The sequence below is a fragment of the Dreissena polymorpha genome, chromosome 6 (assembly GCF_020536995.1).
Source record: "Dreissena polymorpha isolate Duluth1 chromosome 6, UMN_Dpol_1.0, whole genome shotgun sequence".
Lineage (NCBI taxonomy): Eukaryota > Metazoa > Mollusca > Bivalvia > Myida > Dreissenidae > Dreissena > Dreissena polymorpha.
The window spans coordinates 110,666,047-110,692,316 of record NC_068360.1 but is presented as its reverse complement, the minus strand read 5'-3'; the positions used below and the strand labels follow the sequence as shown (position 1 = coordinate 110,692,316).

The 26,270-nt window shown below is 34.5% G+C and overlaps 2 protein-coding genes across 4 annotated transcripts in view; both read left to right on the top strand.

Moving 5' to 3' along the window:
* Positions 1-1,245: 1,245 nt before the first annotated feature.
* LOC127833685 (complement C1q subcomponent subunit B-like) overlaps positions 1,246-26,270 on the top strand; it is a 49,884-nt gene continuing 24,859 nt past the window's right edge. Inside the window, exon 1 of the mRNA XM_052359097.1 lies at positions 1,246-1,876. Within this exon, the coding sequence (XP_052215057.1) occupies positions 1,675-1,876 (202 nt within the window). The 5' untranslated portion in view covers positions 1,246-1,674. The remainder of the gene's footprint in view (positions 1,877-26,270) is intronic.
* LOC127833684 (putative leucine-rich repeat-containing protein DDB_G0290503) lies at positions 4,812-11,518 on the top strand. 3 transcript variants are annotated; one of them, XM_052359093.1, is made up of 3 exons: positions 4,812-4,966; positions 9,825-10,329; positions 11,034-11,518. In XM_052359093.1, the coding sequence occupies exons 1-3, from the start codon at positions 4,868-4,870 to the stop codon at positions 11,474-11,476; spliced, it is 1,047 nt and encodes a 348-aa protein (XP_052215053.1). In that variant the 5' UTR covers positions 4,812-4,867; the 3' UTR covers positions 11,477-11,518. The 3 variants fall into 3 exon arrangements, with proteins under 3 accessions (XP_052215053.1, XP_052215055.1, XP_052215054.1); XM_052359095.1 differs by lacking the exon at positions 9,825-10,329 and having other exon boundaries at positions 4,842-5,465; XM_052359094.1 differs by lacking the exons at positions 9,825-10,329; positions 11,034-11,518 and adding an exon at positions 6,320-6,801 and having other exon boundaries at positions 4,843-5,465.

The following is a 26,270-nucleotide window of genomic DNA, read 5'->3' as shown; positions in this document are numbered from 1 at the left end:
AAATAATTTATAACAAAATTGTTCAGCAAATAATCTGAGTACCGGTATATAAATCAGATATTCAATTTAATATGTGTTGTTTGTTTTTAAACAACTACGTTGCATGAACACTTAACAATAACCCATATTAACGTTTTTATTCGCACATTTTCTCCAACATTAATGGCAATTTTAAACAAAGATTTGTTGCGCTTTATGCCTACAGGAATAATAATCTGTAGACATATAGGAACACGTTTAACTAATTACAGTAACGCGACTTGAATTTGAAAAAATACACATTAGTTGTATGTAGACTGAACCGACCTGAGATGTTCCTAACACGTGACGTTGCAAAATGTGCATGTGCAAATAGTCTTACTATATTGATTAACTCGCATATTGAAGTGTTTATAAGCTCGCCTTTCCACGCGGTACACGCTTTTAAGACACATCAATAACACTTCCTTTAAGTTTATTTTATTATTGTACAGGTATCTTTAGTAGATGACTTATTGAAACAATAAATTATGTAACATTAGTTGCCTTCTTTTCATAAAGGAAGTGTTTTCTAACTTGAACAATTCTCAAGGTTGTATTCCATCTTCAATCAGATTCTAAGTCAGATAAACGATCTGGGAAACCACTACATCTTTACGACCTTTCAAATATAATTATGTATGTTTAATTCTCGAAAACCGTTTTGCGTTATTGTTAAAAAATATGTCATGTATATTGTCATCTTATTAAAGCAGCGTTCGGGATACGTATTTGGAAAAACGTTTTTCACTTAAGAACGGTAGAAAGCAATCTGTAAATATAAACTTTTAATACACATGTCAAATAGTTAATTTTATGTTGTTATACGTAAACCGTGAATCATTCTTATTAGCTCAAATCAAATTATCAGTCAAGTGAACAGTCAACCTGAACATAAAGTGTGGCGTCCTCCCCAATAATCAAACCGTTCTCCGATTTCTGTCTTCAGTTTGCAACTAATTTTACTATAAAGACAGATGAACATGTCGTGTCACTAGTATACATGATTTTTAGTTTGTTTTTTCAAACTGAAATACACCGTATCCTTTTCATGCATCTTCGTTACTGTCCTTACCGGAGGAGCGATCAGGGCTATAACGACCATTATGCTCTCATTGTTTTAATGTAGAACGGATAGGAAAGCAACGTGTCTTATTAATATTCCATAATTGTGAATCGGGCAATCACGTTAATGAACTCTTCTTCCCCGCTGTATATATTGCAATGCGAACGTGAGTCGAATACCATTGAACATACGATGTTGCCAGCACTAGCTCTGCTTTTGTGTATAACTTGTGTTGTACTCGTGCCTATTCGTTTCATCCTGAATGGAAGAAAGATGGCGTTATTGGGGATGACCGACTGAGCGAACTGTTGAAGCGTCTAGATGCCAAGGATGATGAAATAAAAGAGCTACGTAGACATCAAATGAGACAGGAGGCAAATATAAACAAGCTAATTATGCAGATTGGTGAACATGACGTCGATATCAACGAACTTCGATAGACATTAAACGATAAGCATACTGCGATCAGTGAAATGGATCAAATTCAAAAACGCCAGGATAAAACCGTAAACGATCTTAAACAAGCTGTGGAAAAACTGCAATTAGAAAATGATCAATAACGGAAATCGTACCCCAAATGCGAAAGAAGAATGAAGTCGTTACAGGATGTAATGAAAAAGTACATGCAGAGAAATAAACAGTCACAAATTGTTCGTCTAAAAACAAACGCATACTATGACAAAGACGAGGCTAATCTTATTGGTGATACAGTGGAACGTGGTTTTAACAAATCTGCATCAGCGATTACCGTCTCTCTCAACCGCCGAGATTCAGTCAGAAAGAATCAAGAAGGTAACATTATATTAGAGAGTACTTAACATTCCTGACAACGAATATAATTAAATGAATTACATGGTCATAATAGTAACACCACATATTAAAAGTAACAGATACACTAAACAAATTGCATATGGGGTACTTTTGATGAGTAGGTCGCGGAACTGTTAAAACTATTTTTAAGATGACCTTATTGTTTGTTAATTCGTTTGAATATCATAGTGGTAGTAGTAGTAGTAGTAGTAGTAGTAGTAGTAGTAGTAGTAGTAGTAGTAGTAGTAGTAGTAGTAGTAGTAGTAGTAGTAGTAGTAGTAGTAGTAGTAGTAGTAGTAGTAGTAGTAGAAGTAGTAGTAGTAGTAGTTTTTATTATTATTATTATTATTATTGTTTTTATTATTATTATTATTATTATTGTTATAAAGAGACGTCATGCTGGGTCAGATATCGTGGTATTCTTTGCATCGCTAACGAATGACGTTCAAAATATTGGTGTAGGTCAAAACTTAAGATTTGATTACGTAATAACCAACATCGGCGCAGCATATAACCCTCATGCTGGCGCATTCTTTGCCCCAGTATCAGGTACATACGTGTTTATGTGAACATTAGTGTCATATTATGGACACAACGGTCATATTAAAGTGGTCCACAACGGGAATATGGTTTGTAATATGTATGTTGCTGGTGCTGCGGGCACAACACACGAAACCAGCGCTGGAAGCTTTGTCCTCTATCTAGAAAAAGGCGACATGGTATCCATACAGAATACGGACTCAGGCGAAGCGCTTTTGGGATCCCATTATTCTTTCTTCTCAGGATTCCTCTTGAAATAAATGGAACACAATCCATTAGTTTTTGGATAACTATGTTGTATGAATTTACGAATACAATTTATGATAAGATATAATGTTGTTTTAATTGTGTATGTTTACAAATATAATACACTAAATTTAGGAGTTCGATGGGGATTGACACATGTTACACCATAATTTATACCGATTTGTTAAAAATATGAATTCAATATTTAACATCTAAGTTCGTTTCCATTGTCAAATTTAAAAACGTAAACATTGAAAAAAAATATTTTAGATCCAAGTGGTGGTAATTCGCTATGTTGACTGTTTCTGGCATAATGCTGTAATGATGCTATTAAACAAACAAAAATACTTAAAGTACCTTGTGCTAAAATTGATATTGTCTCAAAATAATAATATGTTACAAATAACATTGGGCAATATTCGATCAACCATGCAACATTTTAGTTACTTTGTAAAATATAAACAATACACCTAGCAACTGTTCATGTAAATATAAATGAATCACAGGTCAAAAGTTTTTTATGTGTTACCTCAATATTGATATTCACATATAAGCAACGAAAAAGTAAGAGTCGTAGTGTTAATTCTCCTTTAAGCGTGTATCGTGAATGTCCTTTTTACACGAATGCACGATGTGCAGTTAATGTATCTTTGTTTATAGAACTAGGCCATTTAAGAAGTATCTGTATTATGATCTATATTATTAAATGCCATTTGATCAAGGGAATAAACAATCAAATTTCACAAAGGACTAAATGCGTAAGTGTACATCGATATGAAAGTATTCTGCAAATGCATATATTTAATATATTTTAATGCGAGGACACTAAACATTATTAATTCGTAGTGTCTAACAATTCAGATTGTATACGGTAATCTTATTAATGAACCCGTTGGGATGTGTGTTGAAAATTACTTATATATGTAATGTGTACGATAGATAAATGCTTAGTAGAGACATAATTGAAACCAAATAATAGGGAGTATAGTAAGTATTGATTATAAACTGTATTGAAACACATGTTTTGGGAATGCAATAACGTTCAACATTTCTTTTCGTAAGTTACAATTATGATACAAAACAAATTTGGTTTGGAATATAACATGCACCTTACCTTTGACGTTTCTCTTTGTGATCTAAAGGACACACATGTGCAACATTATAATGCCATTAATGGTATCATTCTTTAAGCCGAATACTTTAACTTTAAATGTGCATGAGAAATCATCGCCCCTTTGTTCCCACAATGAATGAGCTACCATACGTTAAACAAAGAATAAACAAAATCACATTTTAAACGTACATAGAAATTGTTGAGTCAACAATGGAGCACATTCTTAGAAAAAAAACGGCGGAATGGACACGCTAATATCTTCTGAATATATTACTTTCGGTAGACTAAACTGAATCTAGACCGACTATCTCTTTCTTCTCTCCACAACATGATACATTGAAAACATATAACTTTCAGCAACATTTGTTAGAGCAAGCATTCTCGAATCTTTATCTTTGTTCGTATGACTGTTAAATAAATGTTTTCAGAAATAAAATATTATGAAAATAAACTTTGCTGACTACATGGATAACCTTTCATTTGAGTTTAGAACAATTTTGTCAAAATGAATTAAGGTTAACATATATGTTGATTATAGTCCGCTTATCGGAAAAAAACAGAACCACAAAATAAGCACACACCACAACTGAATATAACTGTTGTCAAAGCTTTAGATTAGTAGAAAGCAATCTGTTAATACACACCTTTAATACATATCAAATAGTTACATTTGTGTTGCTTTATATAAAACGTAAATCATTCTAATTAGCTCAAATCAAATCATCAGTCAACTGAAAAGCTCACCTGAACATAAAGCGTGGTGTCCTCTCAAAACGTCACTCGGTATCCGATTTATGAATCCGAGTGTTTGCAGATACATTTATTTTGAAGACAGGTGAATATATCGTTTCATTATTATACATGTTTTACGTTGTCTTAAAATTACCGGAGGAGCGATCAGGGCCATCAAAACCATTATGCTCTCATTTAGTTCGCAATCTGTATTGGAAAACAACGTGTCTCCTTTATCGTCCATACTTGTAAATCGGGCTATCACTTTAAGGGTCGTCTTCTTATCTTCCTCGCTGTATATATTCCAAAGCAAACGTGGGTCGAATCCCATTGCGCACACGATGATTCCGGCGCTAGTTCTGCTTCTTGTGTATAACTTATGTTGTGCGCGTGTCTATGCGTTTGATCCTGAACGAAAAGATGGAATTATTGGCCATGACCTACTGCTCGATCTATTGAAGCGTTTAGATGCAAAGGATGATGAAATTAAAGAGCTACGTGGAATTCAAATGCGACAGGAGGCCAATATAAACAAGCTCATGATGCAGATTGGTGAACATGACGTCAATATCAACGAACTTCGGAAGAAATTGAACGAAAAGGATAATGCGATCAGTGAAATTGATCAAAATCAAAAACACAATGATAAAATGTTGAACGAACTTCAATACAACGTGGAAAAACTACAAATTGAAAATGATCAATTACGGAAATATTATCCCAAATGCGAAAGAAGAATACAGTCGTTACAGGCTGTAATGAAGAAGTACATGCAGAGAAATAAAATCTCACAACTTGTTCGTCAACACAAAAACCCATACTATGTCGATGATAAGGCTAATCCTATTGGTGATACCGTTGAACGTGGTTTAAACAAATCTACATCAGCGATTACCGTCTCCCTCAACCGCCGCGATTCAGACAAAAAGAATCGAGATGGTAAAAGTTTTCCTCAAAACATATCATTGGAAAGTATTTAGACTTCATTATTACGAATGTACTTAAATAAATTACATTTTTCATAATAGTAAAGCAACAGATGAACAATAATATATGCACACGACAAATTGTATATGGAGTACTTTTGACGAGTAGGTCGCGGAACGGTTATAGTACTTTTTAAGATGACCTGTCTTGTGTATTAGTTCAAATGTGATAAAGACGATATTAATTTGCATTACTTAATTTCTTTTGTATAATCATTATTAATAGTATAATTGGTAGTATAATTAGTAGTAGCAGTAGTAGTTGTAGTAGTAGCAGTAGCAGTTGCAGTAGCAGTAGCAGGAGCAGGAGCAGTTGCAGTAGCAGTAGCAGTAGCAGTAGTAGAAGCAGTAGCAGTAGCATAAGCAGAAGCAGTTGTAGGAGGAGGAGGAGGAGGAGCAGGAGCAAGAGCAGTAGCAGCAGCAGAAACAGGAGCACTAGCAGTAGCAGTAGCAGTAGCAATAGCAGTAGCAATAGCAGTAGTAGTAGTAGTAGTAGTAGTAGTAGTAGTAGTAGTAGTAGTAGTAGTAGTAGTAGTAGTAGTAGTAGTAGTAGTAGTAGTAGTAGTAGTAGTAATAGTAGTAGTAGTAGTAGTAGTTGTAGTAGTAGTATTAGTAGAATTTATTTATTGGATTTTATTATTATTTGTACTATTAATATTAGTATTATTATTACCATTATTATTAGTATTATTATTATCATTATTATTATTATTATTATTATTGTTATTATTATTATAATTATTATTATTATTATTATTATTATTATTATTATTATCATTATTATTATCATTATTATATATGTTATAGAGAGACGCCATGCTGGGACAGATATCGTGGCATTCTTTGCAGCGCTTACGAATAACCTTCAAAATCTTGGTGTAGGTCAGAACGTAAGATTTGATCACGTAATAACCAACATCGGCGCAGCATATAACCCTCATGCAGGCGCATTCTTTGCTCCAGTGTCCGGAACATACGTGTTTATGTCAACATTATTGGCATATAATGGACACAACGGTCATTTTCAAGTGGTCCACAACGGGAATATGGTATGTAAGCTGTATGTTGCTGGTGCTGCGGGTACAACTCACGACACCAGCGCTGGAAGCTTTGTCCTCTATCTAGAGAAAGGCGACATGGTAACCATACAGAATTCGGACTCAGGCGAATGGCTTTCGGGAGACCATTATTCTTTCTTCTCAGGGTTTCTCTTGAAAGAAATGGAACACAATCCATCAGTTGTTGGATAACTATGCTGTATGAATTTACGAATACAAGCTATGATAAGATATAGTGTTGTTTTTATTGTGTATGATTACAAATATAATACAATAAATTTAGGAGTTCGATGGGAATTGACAAATGTTACACCATAATTTATACCGATATGTTTAAAATATGAATTCAATATTTAACAGCTAAGTTCGTTTCCATTGTCAAATTTAAAAAAGTAAACGTTGAAAAAAATATACTTTAGACCCAAGTGATGGCAATAAGATTTTCGCTATGTTGACTGTTCCTGGCATAATGCTGTAATTATGCTATTAAACAAACACAAATACTTTTATTAGCTTGTGCTAAAATTGATGTTGTCTTAAAATAATAATATGTTACATATAACATTGGGCAATATACGATCAACCATGCAACATTTAAGTTACTTTGTAAAATATAAAAAATACACCTAACTACTGTTCATGTAAATATAAATGGATCACAGGTCAAAAATTGTTAATGTGTTACTTCAATATTGATATTCACATACAAGCAACGAAAAATTAAGAGTCGTTGTGTAAATTCTCCTTTAAAATAGCGTGTATCGTGAATGTCCTTTTTACGCGAATGCACGATTTGCAGTTATATTTGCTTATAGAACTAGGCCATTTAAGAAGTATCTGTATTATAATTTATATTATTAAATGTCATTTGATCAAGGGAATAAACAATCAAATTTCACAAAGGACTAGTTGCGTGTGATAAAACAGATAGCAACAGTCTTTGATCGTCAAATCATGTATATTATTACATCTACACATTAAGATTATTTCTTAAATAACTATAACCTGTGTATCATGATTGCCACTTTCTTTATTGTATTCGAAAGACAATAAACGTGGAATAGATTGTACAATCAATTGTGCTTCATGTAATACAATAATAATTACAAAACGATGTCTTAAAATTAAAGAAACAACATATTTTGTAAGGTACTTCAACTGTGTCACTAACTGTTTTTCTAATGTACCGAACCACCTTTTTGGTAAAGGTCGTCAGTGAATCTCTCGTTCACCAGATAAGGAAAACCAATTACATGTGTATCTGACATTGACAGTGCAAAGCTTTATGAATGCAGAAAAGAACGCTGTGTTTGTTACAAAGTACTAAAAACGCACTTAATGCTTATAATACGCAGCAAAAGGAATTTTGGTGCTTTGGTTTTCAACAAACATTTGAGCAGCTAAATCGTAATTGTCATTTTGGTGCCCCTATTTTGACCATTATCGCTAAGAGCACGTGATAACGGCGGGGCAAAGGCGGTACGAGATGACAGAGTTTTATGGGAACTAGATTACATGCCCGCAGTTGACACCAACTCTATCTCAGATTCATACCCCCGCTGTAAGAATATGTGTTGGGAACATTAGAGGCTATATGAGCATAATCGTATTTTCACAGTTGTCACCATCTACATGTATACGTATCGCTTAAATCTAAGCGAGACATTTCTTCTGGTTGTATTTCTTCTTCAATCATATTCTAAGCTAAATATTTACGACCATATAAATATAATTATGCATTTTAATACGAGGACACTAAACACTACACTAAACATTAAAAATTCGTAGTGTCTAACAATTCAGATTGTATACGGTAATCTTATTAATGAACCCGTTGGGATGTGTGTTGAAAATGACTTATATATGGAATGTGCACGATAGATAAATGCTTAGTAGAGACATAAATGAAACCAAATAATAGGGAGTGTCTTCGATTATAAAATGTATTGAAACAGATGTTTTGGAAATGCAATAACGCTCAACATTTCGTTTCGTACGTTACAATTATGATACAAAACAAATTTGGTTTGGAACATAACAAGCACCTTACCTTTGAAATTTCTCTTTGTGATCTAAAGGACACACATGTGCAAAAGTATTATGCCATTAATTGTATCATTCTTAAAGCCGAATACTTTATCTTTAAATGTACATGAGAAATCATCGCCCCTTTATTCCCACAATGAATGAGCTACAATACGTTAAAAAAAGAATAAAAACAATCACATTTTAAACGTACATAGAAATTGTTGAGTCAACAATGGAGCACATTCTTAGAAAAAACGGCCGAATGGACACGCTAGACACACATCTTCTAAATATATTACTATTGGTAGACTAAACTGAATCTAGACCGACTATCTCTTTCTTCTCTCCACAACATAATACTCTTAAAACATATTTCTTTCAGCAACATTTGTTAGAGCGAGCATTCTCAAATCTTTAACTTTGTTCGTATGACTGTTAAATATATGTTTTCTGAAATAAAATATTATGAAAACAAACTGTGTAATTTAGAACAATTTTGTCAAAATGAATTAATGCATTACGGTAAAAATATATGTTGATTATATTCAGCTTATCGGAAAAAAATCAGAACCACATAAAAAAACACCATAACCTAATAAAACTGTTGTCAAAGTTAGATCAGTAGAAAACAATCCGTTAATACAACCATTTAATAGATGTCAAATACATGTACTTACATGTGTGTTGCTATACATAAACCTAAATCATTCTAATTAGCCGAAATCAAATTATCAGTCTACTGAACAGCTCACCTAAACATATAGCGTGGCGTCTTCTCAAAGCGTCACTCCTCATCCGATTTCTGAACCCTAGTGTTTGCAAATACATTTACTGTTAATCCAGATGAATAAATCGTTTTATTAATAGACATGTGTGTACGTGGTGTATTAAAATTCAAATACATCGAATCTTTGTAATGCATCTACCTAACTGTCCTTACCGGAGGAGCGATCAGGGCTATCACGACCATTATGCTCTCATTTAGTTCGCAATCTGTATTGGAAAGCAACTTGTCTCATTTATCGTCCATACTTGAAAATCAGGCAATCACTATAAGGAACGTATTATTATCTTCCTCGCTGTATATATTCCAAAGCAAACGTGGGCCGAATCCCATTGCACACACGATGATTCCAGCGCTAGTTCTACTTCGTGTGCATAACTTATGTTGTGCGCGTGTCTATGCGTTTGATCCTGAACGAAAAGATGGCATTATAGGTCACGACCTACTGCTAGATCTATTGAAGCGTTTAGACGCAAAGGATGATGAAATTAAAGAGCTACGTGGAATTCAAATGCTACAGGAGGCCAATATAAACAAGCTCATGATGCAGATTGGTGAACATGACGTCAATATCAACGAACTTCGGAAGAAATTGAACGAAAAGGATAATGCGATCAGTGAAATGGATAAAAATCAATATCACCATGATAAAATGTTGAACGAACTTCAATACAACGTGGAAAAACTACACATTGAAAATGATCAATTACGGAAATATTATCCCAAATGCGAAAGAAGAATACAATCGTTACAGGTTGTCATGAAGAAGTACATGCAGAGAAATAAAATCTCACAAATTGTTCGTCAACACAAAAACCCACACTATGTCGAGGATGAGGCTAATCCTAATCAATTTGGTGATACAGTGGAACGTGGTTTTAACAAATCTGGATCAGCGATTACCGTCTCCCTCAACCGCCGCGATTCAAACAAAAAGAATCGAGATGGTAAAAGTTTTCCTTGAAACATATCATTGGAAAGTATTTATAAAAGTATTACATTTTCATTAATAGTAAAGCATCGGATGAACAATAACATATGCACACAACAAATTGCATATGGGGTACTTTTGATGAGTATGTCGCGGAACGGTTATAGTACTTATTAAGATGATCTGTTGTGTGTATTAGTTCAAATTTGATAAAGACGATATTAATTTGTATTACTTAATTTCTTTTGTATAATAATTATTAATAGTATTAGTATTATTGGTAGTAGAATAAGTAGCAGTAGTAGTAGTAGTAGAAGTAGCAGCAGCAGTGGCAGTTGCAGTAGGAGTAGCAGTAGCAGTAGCATTAGTAGTAGCAGTAGCAGGTGCAGGAGCAGGAGCAGGAGCAGTAGCAGTAGTAGAAGCAGTAGCAGTAGCAGTACCATTCGCAGAAGCAGTAGTAGAAGGAGGAGGAGGAGATGGAGGAGCAGTAGCAGTAGCAGCAGCATCAGAAGCACTAGCAGTAACAGTAGCAATAGCAGTAGCAGCAGTAGAAGTAGTAGTAGTAGTAGTAGTAGTAGTAGTAGTAGTAGTAGTAGAACTTTTTTATTGGAATTTATTATTATTTGTACTATTAATATAATTTTATTACCATTATCATTATTATTATTATTATTTTTATTATAATTAGTATTATTATTAGTATAATGATTTATGTTTTATACAGACGTCATGCTGGGACAGATATCGTGGCATTCTTTGCATCGCTAACGAATAACCTTCAAAATCTTGGTGTAGGTGAGAACGTAAAATTTGATCACGTAATAACCAACATCGGCGCAGCATATAACCCTCATGCTGGCGCATTCTTTGCTCCAGTGTCCGGTACATACGTGTTTATGTCAACATTATTGGCATATTATGGACACAACGGTCATTTTCAAGTGGTCCACAACGGGAATATGGTTTGTAATCTGTATGTCGCTGGTGCTGCGGGTATAACACACGACACCAGCGCTGGAAGCTTTGTCCTCTATCTAGAGAAAGTCGACATGGTAACCATACAGAATTCGGATTCAGGCGAATGGCTTTCGGGAAGCCATTATTCTTTCTTCTCAGGGTTTCTCTTGAAAGAAATGGAACACAATCCATCAGTTGTTGGTTAAATATGTTTTATGAATTTACGAATACAATCTATGATAAGAAAATGTGTCGTTTTAGTTTTGTATGATTACAAATAGAAAACACTAAATTTATAGGTTCGATGCAACACCATAATTTATACCGATATGTTTAAAATATGAATTCAATGTTGAACATCTTTGTTTCTATTGTCAAATTTAAAAACGTAAACGCAGAAAAATACCTATACTTGAGATCCAAGTGATGGTAATAAAATTTTCGCTATGTTAACTGTTTCTAGCTATGCAGTATTGGTGATATAAATCAAATAAAAATAGCAATAATTTACGTAGTCACAAAATAATGGTATGTTACATATGACATTTGGCAATTCGATCAACCATGCATCAGTTTAGTAACTGTGTAAAACACGAACAATACACATCACAACTATTCATGTAAATATAAATAAATCACAGGTCCAAAGTGTTTTATTGTGTTACTTCGATATTGATATTTCCATACAAGTACGAAAAAGTTATGGTTATTGTGTTGCTTCTTCATCAAGCCAAAGTGTATTGTGACATTCCATTATGACACGAATGCTCGATTTGCAGTTATCTTTGATTATGTAACTATGCCATTTAAGAAGTATCCATATTAACATGGCTTATAAAATGCCATTGGAGCAAGGGAAAAAACAATCAAATTTCACAAAGGACTACCTGCGTAAATTTACATCGATATGAAAGTATTCTGCAAATGGCTTCAATTCAAATCCGTACTGGCTTTATTTTAGGAATGACATATAGACATTTTGTCGATGTGATGAAAAAGATAGCAACAGTCTTTGATCATCAAATACATGTATATTATGACATGTGTGTATGAAGAGTATTTCTTAACTAACTATAACCAGTTTATCATGATTGCCGCTTTCAGTATTGTATATTAAACACAATACACGCGGTATAAATTGTGTAATCAATTGTGTTAAAGTAATAGAAAAATAATTTACACAACGGTGTCTTAAATAAAAGCATATTGTGTAAGGTGCTTCCAATGTGTCTGTTCGTCAATGTAAATCACGTTCACGAGATAAGGAATTACAATGACAAGTGTATCAAAACAATTACGCTTCAACACTTGTATATGCCTATCTGTTCAACAAGTGCTATGTGTTGTTACACATTTAAAATGATAAAGCAACAGCACGTTCAAAACAGGAAAGAAAAAAAGTAGTTTTTGCTTCATATACAAAATAATATGTGCCGCAATATGATACACTTTATTTAGAATTGCTATATTTTCTATTTGGAATTACTGAAACCTGTATCCCTGATTACGCACAGCATTTACACGGATTCGTGTATTATGTTTCCAAATTAATAGTGCCACATCTTAAATTCTTTCTAAAAATACATCCTTTTCCGGTTTATTGTCATGTTGAAAACGCTTCCTTTGATTTGTATATTATAGAGATGAAAATGGCTTACTAAATTTAGTAATTGAATTATTACACATCAGAAAAATTACTATCAAGTGAAAGTTTATAGAAATATAAGCGAGTATCATGTATGACACATTTTAAACTGGTCGTTACTGGCTTTGGTAGAACCGATGACGGTGATCCCGCTGGCATTTCAGACACTGACCGTCATTAGACGTTCGCCCGTCTATTTTCTGACCCAGAAAAAAGGCTCAGTCGTACATTTGCTTATACGTTAACATGACGCTGAAGAGTGTACGTTTTATGAGTAATCGCCAAGAACCCATTGATTAAAAGGCATGCTAGTCAAAATCGGTAACAATCGGTAACAATAAACGGTGTGTGGCCGTAAAAGCCTTTTAAGTGAATTGTATTTCAACAAAACAGATCTTTTGTTTTGAACTTTGCTTCTGGGTCAATGATAGCATTATGGTTATAGTATCTTTACATGAAAAGGAGATTGCTACAAAGAAGTCACGTGTTAAACGGATAATATGTTTTTGGAACTGTTTAGTGTGTCACTACGGGAACGTGCATGAATTGTTAATTCCGATCATTGTTTTCTTCTGGTGAATTTCTATCATACTGAGTAAACAAGTAAACATTTCTAAACTTGTTACGAACATTTTTGACGTATTGTACTAGTTTGATCATGTCAAAATAAACTCGCGTTTTACGCCCCTCGTCAGAGACTGTGTCAGCAACTATTTATTTTTACGAGTAGGCCTATGTCCGGATGAGCTTTTGTTAAGGGCTGAACATAGACGGGTTAGCTTTTGTCTGTGAACAAGGACGGGACAGCTTTCTTGCACCAGCAAACTTAACGGATCAGAGAATACACTACGAGTTAAGCTACGTAGTTGTCTTAACTAGATGTTTACTTACATTGACCTTTATAAAAAGCAGATTTATGTTGTAGAAATTCCCCGCAAGTATACCTGAATAAATAACTATACTTTTCGCATTTGTTAGAAATACATTTACTGAGCAAAATAGAAACAGTTCTGCCTTGACTTCAAACAGTGCTATTTTCAGTAGATAGTTCATGGTATTCACATAGTTGATGAACTACATAATGCGTTTCTTTAAAACAGATAGTTGAAATGAATCAGTAAATCTACTGAGAAATGATCCGGTACATCATCGGGAATTATAGCAAGCGATTCATCGGTAATTTTACATTCACTATGTATGGTTTTAATTCTATTAACCATACACGACCACTTCAGGGCATGGCAACAAATAGAAATATAGCACGCAGGAGTTTTATACATGCTCATTCTACCTATTCAAAGTAGTAGGAGTTGAATTACTATTTGCACTTACATATACACGATTCTTAAAATTCAAAGTATCTGTACTATGTAAAATACCACTGCGTGCTTTCAAAAGTCGTGAAAAACATAAGTTCGTCCATCTGTAAAATAGTAAGTCTTAATAAAATTAGTAGTGCGTGTTTTCGATAATTCTACACTAAAACCGCGTTCTTATAAGAAAGCAGAGCTCGTCAGCTGACCAGTGGAGATGCGATATCAATGCACAAATTGCATATAGCGGTTATATTTTTTTACAATTGTATTATAAGGAAACTATGTTGATACAATAAAGAGAGAAACCTTCAATAATGTTCGATAATGTTCTGTTAGATGCAAATTCTCTAAAAGACCGTTCAATAAGCATAACAAACAAAAAAAGATACATAGCAGTTGGTCTCAGCGCCACGATTTTCGTTCCAATGACAGTTTGTTCTATTCGGAAAGCCGAAACTTCATTGTTGTGATAATTCATTTATTTTATCTTTGTATGTATCTAGCATTCTCAATAACAAGTTTCCTATATTTCCATGTAAATTGACACACTGAGATTTGTTTTTATTAAACACCCATTTCCGCATGGCTTGCAAGGTTGGCAGCGTAATGTTGCTTGGTACTACATAGAGATGAAAATGGCCTGACATTATTTCTCATCGATAACAAACTACAGTATATTCAATATTATTTCTCCGTACAGATCTACATTAAACTGTATGTATTTTAGATGTTAACAACAAGCACGTATGTTGATGAACTTACTTCTAGAGACAAACAAATAAATGTTATGGATACGATCGCATATTAATTAACTTAATTTGCAATCTTTGGGTATTGCACTATTTAATTATCGATCAGAGTAGTAGACAATACACACAATACTAGTCTTACTTCGCCGATGTCTGATAAATAGTTATGAATGTTAACCGGTTTGAAAAAGGTCGCCAACGCGAAAATACAAATCATGACACATTAACCGACTAGAATCATAATTGTTTGTCGTTTTGGTGGGTATACTTTTCGTTGTGGCTTCTTTGCTTGCTGACAACTGTCAGACCCGTCAACACGCCAACACGACGCAAAGAATGATATTAGCGCAAAGAAATGATAAAAAAAGAGCCATTGTGACAATTATGACATGTTTCGCCCTTTTTAGCGTTCAGGGTTTAATAATGTGTATATAAATGTTCCGCTCTTTTCGTCGTTCAGCAGGGTTTACGAATTTGCATACAAATGTGTTGTTCTGGCCTCCTGTCACGTTGGCGACTTTCAACCCGCAAAAATGCCTAAAGGAGAGAACTGCATATATACATGTACATCTAATTACGACGAACGGTTGCCGTTATGACAATAAGAGCATTTGCCGCTCGTTCTGTGGTTTTGCAGTGTATTCGACCGTGTAGACGCTAACAGGCCAACACGAGAGAATAACAAATATACCACCAGAACTACACGAAGTACATGTATGCTAAAAGACAAATATGACATTTATCGTACATTTTGTCGTTGTGGCAGGTTCTCGTACTTGCGGCTTTCATTCTCGTCATTAAAGAACTATCAAAGTATATTAATTTAAAGTAACGCAACACATTTCGTTTTTGTAAATCACAAAATGCACGTTTGTATTAAGAAGAAGCATTTATCGTTATTTCAGCGTATATCAAAATTAAAATTTCGAACTCTATTTAATGTGTAACGATATAAGATCAAATAAATATCGGATAATATATTTCATGTTGGTTTCTCAATAGTCTGATTAGAGACTATCTTTATAAATATCAAATTAATTTGAAATTAAAGTAGATCATGATAAATCATCCAACAAGTAGCAAATATGTCAAGCAGTAAATGCAAAACAATTTTTACTACCATACATTGTCCTGAGCGCATTTTTTTACAGGCCATCTTTTGGTTTACGAACTGAGGTTTTTGTTCGAAGAAACGCTAATATAGAATATGGATTGTCGTATTTAGTTGCCAAATGCAAAATATGTTTGGGCCACAAAATCGATAGGTATACTAAAAAACTTGAATTAAAAACGTATAGTATCTGAACTATTTGGAATAGACACTTTGTATTGTTTGAAATACCAATGCATAGCGTGTGAACGATTTGAAAATGAAATTTACATATTTTGAACGATTCAGAATACTCACTTATAGCGTATGAAAAAATAAGAATACACCATTATTGCGTGTGAATGATTGGAAATACAACCTTATTGCGGTTAAACGACTGGTACGTTTTATAATATGATTTGTCCCTGCGGCTCCTTCTGGCTGCTTAACACCTTCCTATCACAACCATTATGCTCTGATTGTCTTCTTGCAGTATGGATAGGAAAGCAACGTGTTTCATTAATGTTCCATCCTTGTAAATCGTGCTATCACGATAAGGACCTCTTCTAATCTTCCTCGCTGTATATATTGCAATGCGAACGTGAGTCGAATCCCATTTAACACACGATGTTGCCAGCACTTTTTCTACTTCTTGTGTATAACTTATGTTGCACGCATGCCTATTCGTTTCATCCTGAACGGAAAGATGGCATTATTGGGAATGATCTACTGAGCAAACTATTGAAGCGTCTAGATGCGAAGGATGATGAAATTAAAGAGCTATGTGGACATCTAATGCGACAGGAGGCAAATATAAACAAGCTAATGATGCAGATTGGTGAACATCACGTCGATATCAACGAACTTCGAAAGAAACTAAACGATAAGGATTCTGCGATCAGTGAAATGGATCAAATTCAAAAAACGCCAAGATAAAACCGTGAACGAACTTCAACAAGCTGTGGCAAAACTGCAATTCGAAAATGAACAATTACGGAAATCTAATCCAAAATGCGCAAGACGATTACAGGCTGTAATAAAAAAAAATCATGCAGAGGAAAAAATATTCACAAACTGTTTTTCCATACAAAACATCATGAAATGTCAATGACGAGGCAAAGGCTATTGATGATCAAATTGAAAATGGTTTTAGCAAATCTACATCAGCGATAAACGTCACCCGCAACATACGCGATGCAATTGGAAAGAATGGAAAAGGTTAATGTTTGTTCAAAACATTATTTTTAAAGAAATCAAACCTCATTTGTATGAATTTAATTTATTTAAATAAAAGTTCATAATAATAAAACATAGTTTCAACCTTGACGGATAAACAAACAATAGTTGCATAGTTGCATATGTAATAGAGCGAGTATATTTGTTGGATTCGGTGGATTATCGATGTTAATTCACGAGTGATCATAGAAAATATATTTTTTCTATGATCACGAGCGAACTAAAATCGATATGCCACCAAATCCAACCAATTTTCTTTTTATTTTATGCTTTTCTTCACCGTTTATATACATTGTTAAAGAGTTTAACAAAAGAATTTCGCTGGGATAATGACGTCATTTCGTCAAAAAAATGACGTCATTTCACAGTAGACAGTGAAATTTATCGATAATTTTCACTGATAATTTTCACTGTTTGAACAGTGAAATTATTAGTTTTAAATCACTGATATTTCTCTATAAACCACCGGAAAGCATATAATAATATTTTTATTATGTATAACCATTATAATTATTAGTAGTATTATCCATGTTATAGAGAGACGTCATGCTGGGACAGACATTGTTGCATTCTTCGCAACACTAACGGCTCACGCACGAAATCTTGGTGTAGGTCAAAACCTAAGATTTGATCACGTAACAACCAACATCGGCTCGGCATATAACCCTCATGCTGGCGCATTCTTCGCTCCAGTGTCCGGTACATACGTGGTTATGTCAACAGTAATGGGATTTATTGGACACAACGGCCATTTCCAAGTGGTCCACAATGGGAATATGGTTTGTAGGATGTATGTTGCCGGTGTTTCTGGTACAGTGACCGACACCAGCGCTGCTAGCATAGTCCTGTATCTAGAGAAAGGCGACATGGTTGCCATACAGAATTTAGACTCAGGAGAATACGTGTTTGGAGACCATTATTCGTTCTTCTCAGGGTTTCTCTTGAAAGAAACGGACAACATTCCTTCAGTTGTTGGATAACTATATAGCATGAATTCAAAAATACAATTTAAAATTGTATTATGTGTCGTTTTCATTTCCTTCCATAACAAATTGATAATATTACATTCATTTCATTAGGCGTTCAATGTGAATTGGCATTTTTGTCTCATAAAATTGTATTGCGCAGAATACATACACAACTAAGACGTTCATAGTAGACCGCAGGGGATTACGTCGATGCCTTTTATAAATAATTAGAGGCAAATATAATAAATTAATTTATACCGATGCGTGAAATAAATAATCAAGAAACATATTGGTTTCAATTGTTTGACACATTTCTAAACGTAAATGAAATTGAGTCGCGCTCTGTAAAAAGGTGGTTTAATGCATGTGCGTAATCTGTCGTCCAAGATGTGCAGTCCGCACAAGCTAATCAGGGACGATACTTTCCGCCTAAACTGTGTTTTCGTCAAGAAAAGTCTTCCTTTAATCAAAAATACAATCAACGCGGAAATGTTTTCCCTGGTTAGCTTGCGGACTGCACAGACTAATCTGGGACGACACATTACGCATATGCATTTAACCCCTTTTTCTCGGAGCGCGTCTATTGACAAGTTAAACAAAAAGCAAACATTGTTGCTGGAAAGTTAAAGGGATACGCTATAATTCATAATTGAGTTTACTATCTTCTTATTGAGAAAATATTAACAAAACACTACTCTGCCTATTCCACTTTTTGATTTGACTGTGTATTTGACAACGAGACGGAAAATACATTAATCCGTCAGGCAATTCATCGGTCTGTCAGTCTGTCCACTACACGTTTGTTACCGCTCTATATGTCAAATACCCATTGACAATTGTTCATGAAACTAGCCCCAAATGGTAAGGAAATTAAGAAAAAAATGCAGAATGCATGAGTCAGATATGCAGGTTTAAGGTCAATTTTGTACTCACAATGCATGTTTTAGCAACAATTTCTGTGCCTGCCTCGTATATTACTTTGCGGATTTTCACAAAACTAGCCTCAAATGTGAAAGGAATACAGACTATGCGCAGAAGACATGAATTACACATACCGGCACATAGTCAAGGTTGTAATTCAACCGTATCTGCTCCATAACTGTCATATCCATTGAATGATATCTTGGACCATACTTTTATTGTAAAAATTATATAAGCTTTAACTATTGTATTGGTTACTGTTTACACTGTATCGGGCTATGGCTGATACAGCCAACATAGAAGACAAATGATTGTTGATGGATAAAATCCCTTGTTTATAACGTTTATATAAAAATGTTCCTAGAACGGTCGCTGCTGCGTATTGAAACAAAAAAACTGTGAACAACTTCATGTTTTGGAATTATCAATTAATATCATGATTTTCAAAATGAATAGTCTAATCAAAACATAATTCGGAACGAAAGATATGCCTCATTTCGGATATTAACACAATTGTAAAATGCGCGTTTGAAAAAGAATAAACTTAACAGACAAATTGTATAATAATAACTACTACCGACGGCAAAACTAAACAGATCATTCCATCATTGCAACGCTTAATTACTAGCTAAAATTGGTAACTCACAGTGTCATACAGTTAAAATACCATTTGCTATTATTGATAAATATCATCATTTCACTGTTAAATACTTCAATATTCTGACGACGTTGTGTTATAATGCCTTGAAATTCTCAAATACCCTTAACTCTTTAATCGCATGGCATCCGTCTGTTGAAACATAATTGTATTGCGAAACCAATATACAATGCATAGCAGACTTCTAACCTGATGACATAGTTCGAGTTTTAACTTTAACTGGTTAACATTAGCCGTCCGCACTTAAGAAAATATTGATTTGAATGTTTTGTTGTGTGTTGTGCTAATTGAACGGTCTTGTAGAGACTATGCCTCTAACAAAACATAATCAAACATTAATGAAGGTTTCTCTCTTGGTGATATCAACATAGTTTCCTTTTAATATCGTTTTGAAACAGGGGATTTAGAGGCGTCCCGATGGACGGTCGGCTGGTGTACACGACCGGAAGTCGAGCTGCGCATCTTGGCTGCCGTGTCCGCAATGACGCCACGTGGTGACCAACATCCGCTGCAGGCTGGAGTGATTGACTACGTCAAAGAAAGCATTTTGTCGTGTAAAGGTTAACATAATTATTATCGGTGTAACCGATTATCATGTCGTAATATTTAAAATAAAATTATGACTGCAACCAAACAATTACGTCGTGTAAAGTTTAAAATTATTGTTATTTTTTATCATGTCTTGTTACATTTAAATTATCATTATTATTGCAACAAAACAATTATGTGCGGTCAATATTTACATTAAGGTAACATTTGCAAGCTCTCTTTCTTAAGGATACAATTTTTTCATAGACAAGTACCATTGTAAATAAATACAATCGCTGTATACAATTTGTGCATTGATATCGCAATTCCACTGGTCAGCTGACGAGCTATGCTTTCTTGTACTTCTACTAATTTTACGACTTACGAGTTTACAGATTGACAAACTGAATTGTTTCATGACATTTGAAATAACGCGGCAGGATTGTACAGAGTACAGATACTTGGAATTTTAATAATGGTGGATATTTTAGTTCAAACGAATTCTAAGAATCGTATATACGTAAATGCAAACAGTCTTTAAACTCCTACCACTTTGAATTGGTAGAATGAACATGTATGACTGTTGCGCGCTATATTTTAATTGTGTTGCCATGCCCTGAACTGGTCGAGCATTGTTTATAGAATTAAAACCATACAAAATGTATGTGATCTTTACGACTAATCGCTCGCTATTAATTCCCAATGATTGCATACCGGATCCATTCACAGTGGAATATCTTTTGTATTTCAATTATCTGTTTTAAAGAAACGCCTTATATAGTTTATCATTTATGTGAATACCATGAACTATCTACTGTGAGTAGCACTTTTCAAAGTCAATGCAGAACTGTTTCTATTTAGCTTTGTAAAGGTATTTTTAACAAATGCACAAATCTGATTATTTATTCTGGTATTATTTTGGGTACTTTTTACAACATTTTATCGGCTTGTTCTTATGGTCAGTGCAGGTAAAAACCTGGGATAGATAGCTCCGCAAAAAATGTCGCGCAATTGCAAGATGTATGGAATCGTTACTGACGGAATCGGAAGTATCGGCCTAGAAATCGCGACGAAGTTATAAAAATTTATTTTTAATACCTAAATTTTCGCAAGGACCGAGCTTCTTATATCGTTGCAATCGGAACCACTAACAAACAACGTTGTGCAAAACTCATGCTTATACATTTTAATGTACATCATTAAATGTTATCTTGATTGTTTTATAAAAAGCCCGTGCATCATGCACTGTATCACGCATGCTGATACTTTCAAATTGACGAATGTCATATAATAATTCTTTCAAAACCGTTTCGTTAATATGCAGCTTTCGTTTGAAGTGACAAAACTACTGACTGCCGGATGCGATAACGCCAGTCATACTACGCAGTCGCAAACTAATATATTAAACACATGAAAATTCGGGTTTAACGACTTGCGTGTTTTGCAAATTTCTAATTGCAAATTCGTGTCAAATATTAGTAATTCACTTTAGCTGCAACCACTGGATTTTTACATATATTTCTTCCTTAACTCAAACGAACGGCAGCGGGATAAATGCTTAACTCGTAGTGTATTTGCTGATCAGTCAAGTTTGATGGCGGAAGAAAGCTGACCCGTAAATTTACCACCACGGACAAAAGCTTACCCGTCTACGTTCAGTCTATTAACTACCACGGGCAAAATCTAACCCGTCTACGTTCAGTCTATTACCTACCACGGGCAAAAGCTAACCCGTCTATGTTCAGTCTTGAAAAAAACTCACCTGGACATAGACCCCATGCGTGAAAATTAACAGTTGCTGACACAGTCTTAAACGAGGGGCGTAGAGACGCGAGTTTATTTTTATATGATTAAAAATAGTACAATATGTCAAAATGTTCGTAACAAGTCGGGAAATGTTGCCTGGCCGTTAATCACGGGTGCAACCTCTTTATTGTGATGCATTGATCATTGACCTAATGCTACTTCGGAGGTGGCGCTAAGAACCGGGTGTTTTTAAATTTCACGGATAATTATTCAGTGTGAATCGGTGTTATATGGGTTTTTCCACATATTTCGCATTATTTTAAAAATCGGGCGGTGAAATGATTCATCAAAGTTCATTCATCCACAAATGTACAGAAACATACCGCCACAACCCATTTAGAAACGTGAGTACCTCAATAAGTTGTGGAATGGTTAAGTTTTCGAATGCAAATCGTTGTATTTTGTTGTATAACGAGCAAATTTTCACCCAAGCTATTCGTTAGCGACATCAAACGATCGCGTTCAATGTGCACAAGTTGCTGCATACACAAACACATTAGTTTCTTGCAGATCTAATAGATATTTTTGTATTTTCCAAAGAGATGGAGCCAATGCTAAGAACAGGAGGTGACGCAATTGCACGATATACGAATCATCAAATGACTTACGTTTGATAGATGATGTTCCTTTTTTGAATTTGTTCACCGTAAATACGTTCAACAAAATCTATACAGAACCTATATGTAATCAATAATGAACAGGAAGTACATATGTAAATGTATATGTAACCAATTCAATTAAAAAGTCAGCAAACAGAAAACAAAAACACATCTGAACCCACAGAATGTAATACTCAATTAATCTAATAATTAAATTCCCAGCATTCTTAAAATAATTCTTCTAGAACAAATGTGTTAATGCGGTATGATAATTCACGAAGTAATTAAAAGCTGTTACTTCTGTTGGAAACCACCAGTTTTATCTTCTTATCCAGATGCTAAAATAACTTGAAGGTACATGTCAACGAATCTTAATTAGGCTAAAATATGTCGTTTGTTTCCCCTAACGTCTGCAAAAAGTAGGATAGCTCCGTCTTTAATCGTTTACCCCTTTTTAGATTCATGCTACTTTCCAGTGTATTGTATATTCAATGCCAGAAGTCTTCAAAATATTTTTGCAACACGCTTTTCTGCATAATTTTGTAGAGTTTCCTTTTCAATTATATTTCGTTATGATCGAATTAAGAAAACAGATCGAACACTCCACCTGGTACACCACACACACAGTGTATGGTCTCAACCAACAATTAAAATAGCTGAAAATGTGCATTGGCGTAATCTACTATCATTAGCGCCATCTCCTTTACATTGACGCCATCTTTTTTGCAAATATGCAAACTAATTTATCAGATCGACAAGAAGCCAGTTTTTTGTGTGTGCATGCAACACATTGTACATGTTCAGAGCGACGTTTTGATGTCGTGAGCGATTTCGGTGGTTGGATGTTTGCTCGTCATACAGGCACATTACATCGATTTTGCATCGAACTTAACCATGCCACAACTTATACAGGTCCTCACGTTTCCAAATGAGTTGTGATTGTATGTTTCGGTACATTTGTGGATGAATAAATCTCCACTGAATCGCACTTTAGTTCCCGATTTTTAAAATAATGCTAAATATGTGGAAGCAAAACATATAAAACCGACTAACCCTGACGTATTATTCGCGAAATTTCAAAACATGTTCTCCTTAGCGCCACCTCGGAAGTAGCATTGGCTCAGTTATCAAAGCTTCGCTAAAAAGAGGCCTGTTATTAACGGCCGTGTGTTTTATTGCTTACAATTTCGTACGTTCTTAAACTGTAAATACTTACTCAGTATGGTAGAAATTCACAAGAAGAAAACGATGATCGGATTTTACAATTCATGAATAAATTCCCGTAGTGACACTCTTAACAGTTCCAAAAACATATTATCCGTTTAACACCTGGATTCTTTGTAGCAATGTTCTGTTTATGTAAAAGATAATATAACCATAATGTTATCATTGACCCTGCAGCAAAGATAACAACAAAAGAGTTTTGTGTTTTTTTAAACAATACCATAATAAGGCTTTATAGGCCACACACCGTTTATTGTTACCGATTTTGACTAACATACCTTTTAGACAATGGGTTTTTAGCGATTACTCGATAACGTGCACTCTTTAAAGTCATGTTAATGGGCGAACACATTTCCGACTAAGCCTTTTTTCTGGGTCAGACAATAAACGGGTGAGTATCTGAGGACGGTAAACCGTTATTGTCCTGGAAGTCCAAATTGCAAACAAATAATTATGCTCAAAGTGCCCTATATGCCCCGTAACCGTGATCCTGCAGCGGTGTTATGAATTTGCGATAAAGACCGACTTGATGTCAACTGCGAATCTGTAGTCTAGTTCCCATAATGCTATGCCATCTAGTACCGCCTATGCCCCGTCATGATCAGATGCTATTGGCGATAATGGTCAGAATAAGGGCACAAAAATGATAATTACAATTAAGCTGTTTTGCTGCAAACAAAAGCACCATCATTCATTGTTCGAAAAAGTGTCCTTAATTCGCATTTTTCTGCGTGTAATGCGCATTAAGTGCGCCTATATTGTGTTTCATAACTAAAACAGTTTGGTTTCTGCATTAAAACATCTGCGCACTGGCAAAGTCTGAATGCCAGCGACATCCCCGTCATCGGTTTTACCAAAACCCGTAACGACCAATGTTAAATGTGTTATACATGATGCTCGCTTATATTTCTATAAACTTTCGCTTGATAGTAATTTTTCTGATACGTAAGCCTATTTCATCTCTATAAAATACCACCCTTAGGAAGCGTTTTCAACATGACAATAAACCGGAAAAAGGTGTGTGTATTTTTTAAAGAATTTAAGATGTGACTATAAAGATTCGGAAACATAGGAAACGAATCCGTGTAAATGCTGTGCGTATTCAGAGAAACAGGTTTAGGCAATTCCAAATAGAACAAATAGCAATTGTAAATAAAGTGTATCTAAATGCGGCACATTTCATTGTGTATATGCAGCAAAAACCGCTGTGTTACTTCTTTCCTCATTTGAACGTGCTGTTGCTTTATGTTTTTAAATTCGCAACAACACAGCGCATGTTGAAAAAATAGGCGTGTATACAAGTTTTGAAGCGTTATTGTTTGCATACACTGGTAATTGTATTTCCTTATCTCTAGAACATGATATACATTGACGACCTTAACCAAAAAAAGGTGGTTGGGTACATTCGAAGAACAGACACAGTTGAAGATTGGAAAATGTATACCACGTCTATTGTGTGTTAAAACAATACTGAAAGCGGCAATCATGATAAACTGGTTAAATTTATTTAAGAAATACTCTTCATGCATACATGTAATAATATACATGTATTTGACGATCAAAGACTGTAGCTATCTGTGTTATCACATTCATTCATTCCTAAAATAGAGCCAGTACGGATTTGTATTGAAGCCGTTTTGCAGAAGACTTTCATATCGATGTACACTTACGCCTTAGTCCTTTGTGGAATTTGATTGTTTATTCCCTTGCGCAAATGGCATTTAATAACGCTTTTTAAGATAAGTACGTCGTGTTTGGCTTTGGTCTGTGCGCAAAGAAACTGCAAATGGTGCATTCGTGTAAAAAGGACAGTCAAGATACTCGTTAGCTCAAAGGAGAAGCAGCACAATGACCATTACTTATTCGTTGCTTGTTTGGAAATATCGATATTTAACTAACACAATTAAACACTTTGGACCTGTGATGCAGTTATATTTACATGCAAAGTTGTTAGGTGGATTGTTCATGTTTCACAAAGACACTAAACTGTGGCATGTTTGATCGAAATGCCCGATGTTAAATGTAACATATCATTATTTTGAGACAACGTAAATTATAGAACAAGCTATTTTTATTTGTTAAAAAGCATACAGCATAATGCCAGAAACAGTCAACATATAGAAATATCGATATTGAACTAACACAACAAAACACGTTTGACCCGTGATGCATTTATATTTACACGAATAGCTGTTATTGTTTATGTTTTACAAAGTTACTAAACTGTTGCAAGGTTGATATAATTGAACAATGTTATTTG

Bases quoted from the DNA above. Each gene is read 5' to 3' on its own strand.
- LOC127833684 (XM_052359093.1), top strand. From the start codon at position 4,868: ATGATTCCGGCGCTAGTTCTGCTTCTTGTGTATAACTTATGTTGTGCG. The intron at 4,967-9,824 runs CTACTGCTCGAT...ATAGGTCACGAC, and splicing joins ATGGAATTATTGGCCATGAC to CTACTGCTAGATCTATTGAA. The intron at 10,330-11,033 runs GTAAAAGTTTTC...TTTATGTTTTAT, and splicing joins AAACAAAAAGAATCGAGATG to ACAGACGTCATGCTGGGACA.